The following is a 14994-nucleotide window of genomic DNA, read 5'->3' as shown; positions in this document are numbered from 1 at the left end:
TTTAAATTTTTCCTTACCCCACCCTTACTCTCCTAACCCCGATACCCACCCCCTACCACCCCCATTCAAAAAAATTATTTCAAATTTTTTTTTACCTCATCCCCTAACCCGAAACTTAAACTCCTACTCCCTTAAAAAAAACATTAAATTTTTTAAAAAAAAATTCAAACTTTTTTCTTTCCCTCCGCTACCCAACCCCCCACCCATACCAACTCCCCCCTTCAAACAAAAGTTAGCTTTTTTCTTATCCCACCCCTACTCCCCCCCCCTAACCCCCACTACCCCCCCCCCCCCTCCTCAAAAAAAAAATTATTTTTAAAAAAAATTAAAATTTTTTCTTGCCCCGTCCTTACTACCTATTTTGACAACCTCAGCCCCACCTACCAACCTCATCCCCCCATAAACATAACTTTTTTTAATTTATTTTTTAAAAAAAAATCAAAACTTTTTCCTTTCCCACCTTTCTATTCCTATTCGTTCTCATTATTTTTGTTAAATATAAACAAATACTTTTAGAAAATATATACTTACTCAATTTGCCTAACGAACACAAGAATATACGTAAGAAACGACTTATTTTTCTAGAAAATATTTTTCCTCCTTCGCATCAAACACACCCTAAAAAAAAGTATTTTTCAGGGTCCAAAATAATTTTCTAAAATGTATTTTTATTATTTAGTTAAACACTAAATGTAAGGAAAAAAAAGGGCAGCCCGGTGCACTAAAGCTACCACTATGCGCGGTGTCCGGGGAAGGACCCCACCACAAGGGTGTATCGTACACAGCCTTACTTTGCATTTCTGCCAGAGACTGTTTCCAAGGCTTGAACTCGTGACCCTCTAGTCACATGGCAGCAACTTTACCAGTTACTCCAAAGCTCCCCTTCTAGCTAAACACTAAATGTTATTTCTGAAAAATTATTTTTTCATTTACCAACCAAACACTAGAAAACATTTTCCAAAAAATATTGTCTATCCACTAACCAATCATAAGAAAACAAGTAAGAAACCAACTTATATTCTAAAAAAACAATTTCTAGGAATATATTTTCCATGGAAAACATTTTCCTTCATACCAAACACACCCTTAGATAAACTTTTTTTCCCTTTTCTTGTCCTTCCAAATTTACCATGAGCACCATAGGTTAAGCTCAACTACTTAAGCTACAAAAATTTTCTTCAATTAGAATAACATTGACTATTTTTATTTTTGACCAATATTAATGTGTATTACTCCTCCACCCCATTTTTTGTGGCATACTTTGACCGTGCACGGAGTTTAAGAAATAAGGAAAGACTTGGTAATGTTTACCAAATTGTCCTCTATTAAGAAAATGTACTACTATATCTTTAATTAAGGGGGACCTTATAAGCGGAACCAATAAGGGTAAAATGGAACTGTGTCTTTAGATAATCACCAAATAAGAAAAGGTGGCATTCTTTTTGGACGAACCAAATGGTAAATGGCGACACATAAAATGGGACAGAGGGAATATGTTAATTCATCATTCAAACATCATGGATGACACATGATTAAATAATTCCAACAAGAAAAAGGGCACTCCAATGCACTAAAGCTCCCGCTATGTGCGGGGTTCGTAGAAGGGATGGACCACAAGGGTCTATTGTACGCAGCCTCATCTTACATTTCTGCAAAGGTCTGTTCCATAGCTTGAACCCCTGATAATATGGCAACAACTTTACCAGTTACTTCAAGGCTCTCCTTCCCAAAAAAAAATCCAACACTAAAAACAAATAATCATTAAAAACTTGACGGGCATCCCATGTTTTTTCTGGATAACTAAACATCATACTATGTAGTCGTATCCAACACAGACTTTGTTGGTTAAAGACTTTGAGATGCTAATTGATCCTTTCTTAAACAAGTATATATTGACCGTCATATATATTATGTTAAAACGGCCCTTATATATAGTTGCAAGGAAGGTATCCATCATCCCTGATAGGATACTCCGCCTCAGCCTCCTTACAATTATAGAATCTATCAAGAAACTTGAGTTTGCCAAAAGCTTCACATTTTGGACCACTAACTGTGATTTTTACGTGCAACGTCCACTCTGTAAGATTTTAAGAAAGTTGTATACATCGAGTAAATACAAAATAATCCTGTTTGTTAAACATTTCACATCTATTGTCTTATGAGGAACCAAAAGGAATTCCAATATCCTCAAGCATAACATAAGAGATTAATTACCTGGGCCCTATGAGAATGAAAGAATTGTCTTTTTTGCAGGAGTGCACGACTGTAAGAGAGAAACAAATTGTATTAAAAGCCAGATAATCTTATCTACGAACTATAAAGGTAAACAATAATACAAAAAATTGTGTGGTCAATTTTCTCCCAAGTAGTTTCACATCTAAGACATTACGCAAAACAACAAGACATCAAAAACAAATAATACAGAAATGCTTCACTAAACAATTTCAATATAATCAATGTTACCTACTTAACCCAGGTAGGTGGAACCAATCTTAATTTTATAGGGTATAAGCTCAGAGGTGATGTAACAACTGTCGGAGAAAGAGAAACTTTGTTGCATCATCAAAAGGGAAGTAAAGCCCAACCAACAAGAAACTCAAAACACGAGTGTACCATCACATTGCAAAAAGGATAGTCAAGAACAACTCCATCTGGCACAAGGTAAAATGGTGGTCATGGTCGAGGTTTTGATAAAGTTAAGATAGAGGCTATTTAGAAGGCACACAAGAAAGCCACCGTAAACCAGACCTTATTTGGCACTAGATCAATGGCCACATTTGAATATGGCGACACTATTGAATACATTGAAAAACTAGAGGGATAGTATACCTTTCAAGGTATTTCCTATAGTTCCAAAAGTTAAGAGGACAAAAAGGAGCTTCATTACTGCAGTAGGCCCGAAGTGGACAAAGTGACACTACTGGTCACTAAACTAGAGGGCAAGACAGATTTGAAGGCACCATTGAATTATTGAGAAAAAACTAAAGAGAGGGGGTTTGGGGTTTGGGGGGTTAAGAACATCTTCCACGGGTATTTCCTAAAATTCTCGAAACTACATGCATCAACGCCTCAAATTTGCAAAACATGGGAGCAGGTTTACACCCACCTCCCAAAACAAACACAATAACTGCAGTAGGCCCAATGGGGTATAGTCATAAAAAGGAAAAGAATAGCTCCAGATTGGACAACCAATAATCCACAATGAAGTTAAGGACTTAATGCCTAATGCAGCCAACAAAACCAGATAGTTGACGATTTATTGGACACAGTACTGAAGATCTTCAGTAGTGAAATCTTTTCTACCCAAAATCATTTTGTTAAGTAAAAATGCTACTTGACACTGTCGTTAAACATACTTTCTGGGATCAGAGCGCTCAACTGATAACTTTCTTGACTTGGAAAACTGAAGCAGTGCTGGGGGTGCAAGAGTGCTTCCTGGTACTGACTGAATAGAATCAAGATCTGGATACAAGTGACCAGTTGCAGAGGAAACACCTGCACCATTGGGACTTGATGGATCACACTCTACAGCATCAGCAACACCTGATAAATATTCAACAACAGAAAAATCATGATTAATATTAAAGAAAAAGTGAAAACAATGGTGCTTCAATATCAATACCAACAGAATTATATGCCAAGGTTACAGACAAAAAGGAAATAAAATTTTGATCCGCACTCAAAAGGCTAAAACAAAATGTTTCACTTCCCGCTCACCCAGCCCCTAAATCAAAAAGCATTGCTCACAAGAAAGCTAAGTCAGGGAACTGATTTCCTGTGGTTCTGATTTGGTGGTGGTTTTACTTTTCTTCTATTTAATGTTATTTTCACTCATCCCAACAAGTTTCTCTACTATTCACATTTTGGTGGATCTTCTGATTTTCTGATTTTTGGATTTTGGTTGGCTGGTGAAGCTTTTTTTAAAAGATTTCCATATTGTGGTTTGGCGGCAGTTTCAATTTTCAGATTTTGATTTGGATGTGATTTTGAGATACTGATTTGGCTGTTGTTTGGTTATTTTTTGTGATTTTTGGTGGCTTTCATGCTGAATTATTGTGAATGGCGTGGCAAAACATGATTGGTGTGTGTCATGCACTTCTTTTCTTCAAACCAATGCTAGTCACCAAAGGTGATTTTTGCACCACTTTAAACGACTACAGAGCCATAAGACCCCCCTCAAAATTTAAGTATCTTTTTGGAATCTAGAAGCTAGTTCAGGGTGTTAAAATAGGAATAGGAATAGTATATAGCATCCTACTTAGAAAAGGATAGTAATATCTGTCGTAGTTGGAAAAGGAGTCTAATATAGTGTCTATAAATAGGATCTCAATGTAATAATTTAGATATACAATTCAATAATAATATTTTCTCCATTATTCTCACATGGTATCAGAGCGTTAGGTGAGAAAAGCATTGATGCACGTCATCCAGCGAAATCAGCATCACTAGCAATTTTCCAATTTCCATTGACCTAATCCAGTAATCTTTTCCTTTTTTTTTTTGAAAATCAACCCACCACCAGGCTCAGATTTTTCCGGCGAAAAAACACCAGCTAGGATCGTCCGAAATAAGAACAACACATGCACTCCCATACCGCCGGAAACAATTCTCTGGCAAACGTGTCAGATCCACGCATCGGCGCGTGAGGTAGTTTTTGACCACTTTTTCCAATAGGTTTTCTTTCCATTAGCGTCGCCTCTTTAATCCGAGGTTGCCCATATAGTTATTTCTTGATTCCAATCAAGTTCCAACAGTCTGATCTAATTTTCCAGTGACGGATCACTTTACTTTCAGATTCCGGCAACAGATTTCCAAATATTTTTGGCTCAGTTTAGTCCTATGATTAAGACTAAACCCTTAATGATGAGATCAGAAAATCAAACGTCATAGCTCACAAAAAATCGACGAGGGGAGGACGTTTTGAAAGATCTTGACCTAGGTGTAGTTTTAGTAAAAGGCTTGGACACACTCGTGACATATGTTATTCTGGACCTAAGTGTAGTTATTGTAATAGGCTTGGACATACACATGAAATATGCTATTCTTTGCATAGTCGACTACCTAAAAATGTTCATTTTGCTCGATCTAACACCACAAGTAATCAACGGGTGTATTTATCTGAAAAGAAATATAATGAGTATCTTCAGTATCAAGCAAGTAGATATCTCTACCAATAGCCTCACCAGCACAATCTCCTACCTTTAGCTCGTGGGTTTGTAGACTCTGGCGCTTCTGATCATATTTCTGGTGATAAATCACTTCTATCAAATATTTTTATTTACAGTGTCTTCCAACTGTCACTTTAGTCAATGGTAACCAAATCAAAACAAAAGGAGTAACAAAAGCTAATCCCCTATCCTCTGTCACTTTATATTTTGTTCTATGTCCCTAGTTGTCCTTTTATCTTGTATCGGTCAGTCATTTGACTCGTGCCCTAAATTGTGGCATACTATTTCCTGAGGACTCTCTTATCATGTATGACTCATAGTACGGGACAAACAATTGGTGTAGGATATGAATCACAAGGCCTCTACTACCTTACGTCTCTTAACTCCTTCATAGCATGTCCAATTATAGATTCTCCAGACCTAATTGACAAATGTTTAAGACATCCGAATCTATCCAAGATACAGGAGATAGTGCCTAGTTTGTCTAATATATCCACATTAGATTGTGTCTTTCCAACTTGGGAAACATACTCGAACTACCTTTCAACGTAGTACTGAGAATCGTGCGGAGTCTATCTTTTCCTTAGTTCACTCTTAAATTTGGGGTCCTAGAAGAATCAATTCAACCTCGAGGTTTCATTATTTTGTTAGCTTCATTGATGATTATTCAAGATGTACTTGAATTTTCTTAATGAAAGATCGCTCTGAATTGTTTCCTATATTCAAGAGTTATTGCGCTGAAATACAAATAAATTCGGTGTTTCTATTCATACCTTTCGTAGTGATAACGCCTAAGAATATATGTCCTCCCAATTTCAATTATTCATCAGACTTCGTGTCCGTATACCCCTCAACAAAATGAAGTAGCAGAAAGGATGAATAGGCGCCTCATCGAGACAGCTCGCACTCTTCTCATTCAATCCCATGTTGCAATACAGTTACTGCATCTTGCTATTTAATTAGTCGAATGTCGTCAACTTATATTCAAAATCAAATTCCTTATACTCTTCTTCCCTCGTGTCTTTGGGAGTACATGTTTTGTTCATAACTTCACACCAGGGGGAGATAAATTAACCCATTATACTCTCAAATAGGTCTTTCTGGATTTTTCTCCGAGTACGAAAGGGATAACGTTGCTACTCACCTCATCCTCAGCGGCACCTTATGTCAACTAATTTCACATACTTTGAGTCTCAACCTTTACGACTTCTTTGGATCCTAATCATCCTAACATGCCTGAGGTCTAACCTATATCGGCTTTTGAGGATCCTACCTTTATTTCTACATATCTATCCATTGTGCCATCAGTCTTACATGCACCGACTTTTAAGGAATCTACAATATCTTTTACAACTCCATCTACAATTCCAGCACTCCTGACTTATCATCATCGTCCACGTATAGCATCGGGCTTAGATTAGATGATTCTCGTCCTGCATTTGACCCTGCACCTACTACAGATTTGTCTCCTCCAATTGCACTTCGAAAAGGTATACGGTCCATCCGTAATACTAACCCTCACTATACCCCTTAAGTTATCATCGTCCATCATTACCCTATTATGTCTTTATATCATCTTTGTCCTCTGTCTCCATCTCTAAGTCCACAAGGAAGCACTTTCTCATCCAGGATGGCGACAGGCTATGATTTACAAGATGTCTGCTTTACATACGAGTGTTTTGTTGCTCCAGGTGAATCTAGTTTGGTGTGTCAATTGCGTAGGTCACTTTATGGTGTAAAACAATCTCCTCGTGCCTGGTTTTGAAAGTTCAGCACAATAATTCAAAAGTTTGGCACGATTCATAGTAAAGCAAATCACTCTGTGTTTTACCGATATTTTGCTCCAAATCTATGTATTTATTTGGCGGTTTACGCTGATGATATTGTTATTACCGGCAAGGATCCAGATGGTATCATTAGTTTGATGCAACGCCTCTTTCAGCATTTCCAAACTACAGACCTCGACTGATTGAAATATTTTTTAGGTATTAAAGTTGCTCAGTCCAGATCAATTATTGTTATTTCACAATGCAAGTATGCCTTAGACATTCTCAATGAGACAGGAATGATGGGATGTAAACCCATTGACAGTCCTATGGATCCAAATACTAAACTCCTGCCAGGAGAAAGGGAACAACTCAATAATCCTGGAAAATATAGGCGTCTTATTAGTAAGTTGAATTATTTCACAGTGACCAGACCTGACATTTCCATCCTATCAATCCTACGAGCGTTGTAAGTCTTTTTATGGATTTTTCCTCTGATAGTCATTGGGATGCAGTTGTTCGCATTGTGTGATATATTAAGTCAATTCCAAGTAAAGGACTACACTTCAAGAATTGAGATCATGAACAAATCATTGGATATACAGAAATCGATTGGACAGGATCACCTTGTGATAAACATTCTAAATCAGATAGTATTTTAGTATGAGATAATTTGGTGTCCTGAAAAAGTAAGAAACATAGTATGGTTGCTTGATCTAGTGCAGAAGCAAAATATTGAGCAATGGTGGTAGGCATTGTGAACTAGTTTGGATTAAAGAGTTGTTGAGAAAGTTAAAATTTGGAGAAATCAATGAATGGAAGTGTGATAACCAAGCGGCTCTTCCTATCGCATCAAATCCAGTATTTCATGAGAGGAATAAGCACATTTAGATTGATTTGTCACTGTGCGAGAAATATACATTCCAAAGATATTGATACTATTAGAATTTGAGTAGGAATATAAATAGCATATAGAATCCTACTTGAAAAAGGATTATAAAGGAGTATCCTATTTGAAAATGGATTGAAATGTAGTGTCTATAAATAGTGTCTCCATGTAATCATATAGATACAACAATTCAATAATATTCTTCTCTTATATTTCTTATATGGTATCAGAGTCGGGCCTATCCCAAACTTTGTTCAACGATGTTGGGCCCCTAAATTATATTGTCCACGCTCCAGTTAATGAGGTCTGGGCGTGCAGGGAAGTGTTAAGTATCCCACATCAAAAAAGGGATGGGTAATTGGTCTCTTTATATGGACTTGAGCAATCCTCCCCTCATAAGCTAGCTTTTGAGGTTGAGTTAGACCCAAAATCCATTCTTTACATGGTATTCGAGCCTCTACAATCTTGGTAGAAAATCAAAGAGCTTCCGCAGCCGGCAAGCGGCTACTACCCATATATGCCGCCTATCTGGCCAATGATATGTTAGCAAAAGTTGGGTCACCGTGTATCTTTTCGGTGACTATTTTCTATTATATGATTTACGTAGCACCGTGCATCTTTATGGTGACTACTTTATCATATCTGATTTGCATAGCACCATGCCTCTTCGGATTATTTCTCATATTTAATTTGTGTAGTACCATGTATCTTTCCGGACTACTTTCTCATATCTCAGTTGCATAGCACCGTGCGTCTTTTCGGTGAGTCCACAGATTTGATTTACGTAGTTTTGTGCGTCTTTTTGGTGACTCCTCAGATCTGATTTGTGTAGGGTCGTGTCAACATTCCGACCCTACCAGTATAATCTCTCTTTTCCAAGAGGGTTGTGCCGCCATTCCGACCCTACCCATATAATTTCTCTTTTTCAGTAGGGTCTTGTTGTCGTTCCAACCCTACCCATATAATTTTTCCTCTAATTATGACCACTTTTCAACCATCAAATCTAATAATCTGGTGCATGAGGCATGCTCCAGCCAGTTTTTTTGGTAACCTTGTTTAAGATCTACACCTCTTGATTTCTAGATGACCCATATATTTTATACCAATTTCTGAAAAACTTCCAACAACAGATCAAATTTCCAGTGACATTTACTACTACTATGACCACTTTATCAATTTGTCCCTTTTCAACAGAGATCTCTCAGACGTTCAGAGCAGTACTGGCCATTTTTCTTACAGTAATCTTCACCAAGTCCCTCACTAATCCTCGTATTAATTACATCCATTACAAGCTTGGTATATATGCCTTGTATGCACCAGCTTGAGGGGGAGTATTAGAATTTGAGTAGGAATAGAAATAACATATAGAATCCTACTTGAAAAGGGATTATAATGTAGTATCCTATTTGGAAAAGGATTGAAATGTAGTGTCTATAAATAGGGTCTTCATGTAATCATGTAGATACAATCCAATAATATTCTTCTCTTATATTTCTCACAGATACAAAATTTGTGAAATCGAGTGATCAGCTTGCAGATATTTTCATCAAGTCCCTCATTGGTCCTCGTATTAATTACATTTGTAACAAGCTTGATACATATGACTTGTATGCACCAGTTTGAGGGGGAGTGTTAGAATATGAATAGGAATAAGAAAAGTATAAAGAAACATACTTGAAAAATGATTGTAATGTCAGTATCCTAGTCGGGAAGAGTCCAATGTAGTGTCTGTAAATAAGGTCTCAATGTAATAAATTGGATACACAATTCAATAATAATATTTTCTCCATTATTTCTCACAAGGGGAACCTTTTGTGTATTTTCCCAATATACTTTTGTATTACACATCATAAACGAATTTTTCGGTAGGAAGCTAATTCAACACACCACCAGCTAAGTTGCATGAACTTGGGTGCGCGTATCCAAGACGGGTGCGGAACCGAGAGTCGGATTCCTCAAAATTTAAATTTTAAGATTCGGGGGTGCGAATCTAATTATGGATACAGGTGCAGGGATTCGGCTTTAAAAAAATTAAATATTATAAGTATAGAGTTATAAAAAAAAATTGGACATTTACAACAACAACAAACCCATTGGATTCCCACATAGTGGGGTCTGGGGGGGTTAAAGATGTACGAGTCCATATTTAAACAACCATTCCAATTTACTTTTCCCTATGTGTCAAGGAACTTTATACCTAAAAACATATTCTTAACTTTTTCCACTTTTAAGGTAATTTCTTTTAGTTACTTTTTAAATTAGTAGTAGTACTTTTTTACATGGAAAAAAAATAAATTCTTTTCAATCAGTAGTAGTATTTGGAAAATCAAACACTCACCATATCTAAATGAATTAGGTTACCTTTTTAATATAATTTATTTTTAAAAAAATATAATTATTAAAAAATAAGATCACTCATCAGTAAGCACCGACAATACAAATCTGAGCATTCTGTCATTTTCTCTTTCTTCCTCATCGAAATTCCGATGACGATAACCCCTCCGCCGACGACTACAATCACAGTCGCTGATTTTCTCATGACGACGACGACAACAATTACAATCATTGGTTTCTCACGACGACAATGACAATAATTACAGTCGTCGGTTTCTCCCTTTCGACAACGAAGCCAACTTTCTTCTTGATGTTGGTCAACGTCTCCAGATACATTTGACCGAATCCGAGACGAATCCCGCACCAGCGTCCACACCAGTGTCGCGTCGGGACGGGTTTGACGGCATAACCGCCAAGTCCGAGCAACATAGACCACCAGAATACTTATATCAATATGATATACATATATTATATAAGAAAATCAATTCCACCAAAAAGCAACTAAGCAAATGAATCCCATTATACTATATTCATTTTTTAAAGAATGTTCCATTATATTATATTCTTACATCACCATATAATGACTTTTCTAGTAGGAAGATAATTCTCTCTCAATGCCCCACCCGTATACATATATCAAAAGCAAATCAATTCTACCAGAAAACAATAAAGGAAAAAAAAATCCGCTACACTATATTCTTAACCATCATAAAATGATATTTCCAGTAGGTAGCTAATTCTCTATCAAACTCCCATCAGTATACCTGTATCAATGTGATATACTATTTATAATACATACTCATACATAAAATAAAATCCCCAGTTTGCCACCTTAAAACCAATACGCAGATTCCGTCTCACTTGAAGTCTAGAACAACAAAAAAAACGCTGCTTTTTAGAGAAAACTTATTTTCATTCATGATCAGAGGAAGCCAATTCTCTCTCAATAGAAACTCGGTAAATAAACATGGCACTACAGGCAAACAGAAGCCTATGGCATTCAATAGTTGGGTTAGCAGAACGACACCAATTTTTCAGACTATGCCGTTAGATTATGGCACTCAGTAACTTGGTAAATTTCTCTACTTCCATTAAGTAATTTTCTTACTAACTTTCAAACGAAGAATCTGAATAGCAAATGAGTGGCCATAATTTGCATCAGGTTCTAGCTAGTATTCTTGGATGTGGTGAAGAAAATCTGCCTACTGTGTACTACGGCATGCCCCTAGGCAGAAGACGCAAAGATACAGAAATTTGGGACAGCATTCTGGAAAAAACTGAAAATAGAAAGCTCAGTATTTATCTTTAGGGGGAAGGGTCACACTAATTAATTCAGTATTGGACTCTCCCCCTACTTATGTGTTGTCTTTGGTTTGCTATTCCGGCAAGTGTCATCAAGAAGCTGAACAAATTAAGAAGAGATTTTCTGTGGAAAAGCAACAAGGAGAGGGATATAACCTGGTGAAATGGGAAGTGACACAACTGAGCAAGGGTCAGGGTGGTCATGGTATCAGGAACTTGAAGATTCAGAATAATTGTCTCTTGACGAAGTAGGTAAGGAGATTCAGTGGAGAAGTCAACTTTATGGAAGGAGGTTATCTCCTACAAGTATGGCCAAGTTAGTCCATGGTGCTCCAATGAAGTGAATGGAACATATGGGATGGGAGTATGGAAGACCATCAGAGCATTATGGCCAAAGCTTCGAGGAAATTCCAGAAATCATGGTTGGAGATGGTACCAAAACCAAATTTTGGAAAGGCAAATAGAGGGGGGATACATCTCTACAAGACACTTATCCTGATCTTAAGGCATTGAGCAACAATCCTGAAGCTACCATCTCTGAAAGCTGGTCAACTCAAGGGTGGAACTTAAACCTCAAAAGACATCTAAACGACTGTGAAGTGGACAGGATGAAAAGCTTGTTAACTGAAGTGGAGGGTTTCTCTGGTACTACCCTGCAAGCTGACGCACTGAGATGGAGACATACAGGGGATTGTGATTTCTCTGTAAATAGACTTATAAAAAGGAAAACAGTGTGATGCAAGGGGAGAATTCTAGGATCTGGAACAATATCTTGAAGAACATGTCTCCTACAAAGGTCAAGTGCTTCACCTAACTAGTAGTAAAGAGAGCTTCCCTGACTCATGAAGTGCTACAAAAGAAGTGGAGAGTAGTGGTGACCAGATGTTTCTTGTGCAATGAAACTGCAGAGACAAATAACCATATGTTCCTACATTGCAAGTTCACAGTTCAATTGTGGAAGGTTTTCTTCAGTCTCACCAAGACTGAATGGACTATGCCTGAGCATACTGCTGATCTGATGAGCTGTTGGATGAGGAAAGTGGGAAGCAAGAGCCAGAAGAAATGGTGGAGGATAATTCCTTCTTATATATGGTGGACTGTACGGAAAGAGATGAATGGGAGATGTTTTGAAGACAAGATCAAATCCATTAATTATGTGAAATGGAATTGTTTAGTGTCTTTATTTTTTTGGTGTAAAAGAAAGTGTATAGAGGAAGTAGATGAGCTGGTAGATTTCCTAGGCCAGTAAAGCCTTAGAATATAACTTTTCCACCTTGTAAATTTTTTAAGGTGGCCAGCATTCCTAATGCTGAAGAATACAACAGTACGAATTCTCAAATGAGTGGCCATTACAACGGAAATTGATTTTGCAGATATCAAACCTCGTGCATTTTGGATTATGAATTGTGGGTTTGGATCCAGGGTTACTTAGGACTTCGAAGGGAAATTGAACAGAAAGCAGGTCATGCATCTGGGACGTGCTCGAGCAATTGAGCCATGATTCCTACTGTATACCCCAGCAATGCCGCAAGATGATTTGTGTTCACCTTGCACTGTGGCATGCTGCAGTACTGCTTGTTAAGACACTATAACCCTCTTCTACCTTATAAGAGAGTCCATAGGTACATAAAAGATCTCAACTCCCCCAGAAATTACAATTAAGGGAGAGTAGAGGCAGATATAGGATTAAACTATTTTTTAGAGGAAGCTAGGATTTAAAATATTTGGGGTTCTGCAAAGAAAAAATAAGCCCTTTTGAGCTACTGGGTTCTAAATTAATAACATATACACAAAATCAGTATAACTAGGATTTTTTTAAAACAAAGGGTCCTCCAGGGCCAGTAGCACGCAATTCCACCATGATAATTTACCAAGTCTTCACTGAGTGGGGTGTGGTCAAGGAACATCTGCTACCATTTTCCATAGGCAAGACAATAATTAATTTTATTGCACAGTATGCAAGGAAAAGATTTAGATAGTTCCTTATCTACGACAATCAAACGTTGCTGCACTTTCAGACAGCAAGTGTGTACCTTTCAACTTAAGAAAGGTGGATGTCAATGGAACTTTGACAACAACAACAACAACATACCCAGTGTTTTCCCACACAGTGGGGTCTGGGGAGGGTAGAGTGTATGCAATACGTACCACTACCTTAGAGAGGTAGAGAGGCTGTTTCCGGAAGACCCTCAGCTCAAGACAAAATACAATCTAGAAAAAGATGTAATAAAGGTTAAAAAGAGAATAAGGAGTAACACCACACCACATAGTAACAGAACAATACTACCACAAAATAATACTCCAAGTGATCTCCCTGAAACATTTATCAACAAGAATCCGGGAATAAGAAACTACAAATGTAGCACTAGAACTACTAATAAGGACAACACTCCTACCGACTAGTACGGACACACTCGGACCCCCTACCCTTCTACCCTAATACGTGCTCACCACACCTTCTTATCTAAGGTCATGTCCTCGGTAAGCAACAACCGCACCATATCTTGCTTAAATACCTCGTCCCAATATTTCTTTGATCTACCTCTACCCCTCCTGAATTCATCCACTGTCAGTCACTCACACCTCCGCACTGGAGCATCCGTACATCTTCTCATCACATGCCTGGACCATCTCAACCTCATATCTCGCATCTTGTCTTACACTGAAGTCACTCCCACCTTATCTCAGATATCCTCATTTCTAATTCTATCTCTCCTAGTAAACCCGCACTTCCATCGCAGCATCCTCATCTCTATCACCTTCATCTTCATCCAGAGGATGTGAGAGTTCTTAACCAGTCAACACTCCGCTCCATAAAACATAGCTACAATGGAACTTTGACAACAACTAATATTCATTTACGTGTATCCATTAAGAAACCGTCTTCTACCACTTCTACCAAGGAACGCACAACTACGTTGAATAAAGGGTTATCAAACCTCTAAAACTATTAACATATCAAATAATCCTAGGAATGCAATGGAAAGAAAAAAAGTCATCATTACCATTAACCCTGTCATTGAGCTCATTCATTGATGTATGGAAATCTGGATCTAAAACAAGTGGGTGCACATGCTTTGAATTTTGTACTAAATCCGGTTGTTTCCTCCGTCTTAGTGGCTTTGAACTGAGCATAAATTACAAATAAAGCAATGGAATATCATAACACACTTCTGAATCAGCATCAAATAGCTTCAATACAAATAGGAGGAGCATGAGAGTTACATACCAAAAGAAGAATGTTTGTTGCTTAGGATCCACGCCATCAGCAACAATCTGGAAGATCACTCCGAAAAGCAAGTTAATTTGCACACAAGAAAAAGCATGACTAGTAAAAGGCAGTGTTGGCGAGCGCATCATCGCCAATGGCGAGCGCCAGTGAGGCTATTCACCTCTTCAGTTCATGGCGTTGCGAAAATCAAAAGGCGGCGCCTTTGCGAGAAAGGCGACGTGGCGAGGCGAAGCAAGGCGGCGACAAAGGCTTCAGCTTTTAATTTTTTTAAAAAAAATTAGGGTTATAGGTATATAAGCTAAT

At 37.7% G+C, this 14994-nt stretch overlaps 1 protein-coding gene across 11 annotated transcripts in view; it reads right to left on the bottom strand.

Annotated features, from left to right (window-relative positions):
- The window catches only part of LOC107863541 (polycomb group protein EMBRYONIC FLOWER 2), a 63892-nt gene that overhangs the window by 14147 nt on the left and 34751 nt on the right, over positions 1-14994 (bottom strand). For all 11 annotated transcript variants that reach the window (XM_016709502.2, XM_047408449.1, XM_016709499.2 and 8 more), the window contains 4 exons: positions 14689-14735; positions 14465-14586; positions 3357-3543; positions 2215-2263 (listed from right to left, as the gene is read on the bottom strand). In XM_016709502.2, coding sequence (XP_016564988.2) covers positions 2215-2263; positions 3357-3543; positions 14465-14586; positions 14689-14735 — 405 coding nt within the window. The remainder of the gene's footprint in view (positions 1-2214; positions 2264-3356; positions 3544-14464; positions 14587-14688; positions 14736-14994) is intronic.

This window comes from Capsicum annuum, chromosome 3 (assembly GCF_002878395.1).
Source record: "Capsicum annuum cultivar UCD-10X-F1 chromosome 3, UCD10Xv1.1, whole genome shotgun sequence".
NCBI lineage: Eukaryota > Viridiplantae > Streptophyta > Magnoliopsida > Solanales > Solanaceae > Capsicum > Capsicum annuum.
The sequence above is the reverse complement of the archived record's forward strand: the minus strand, read 5'-3'. Positions and strand labels throughout refer to the sequence as shown.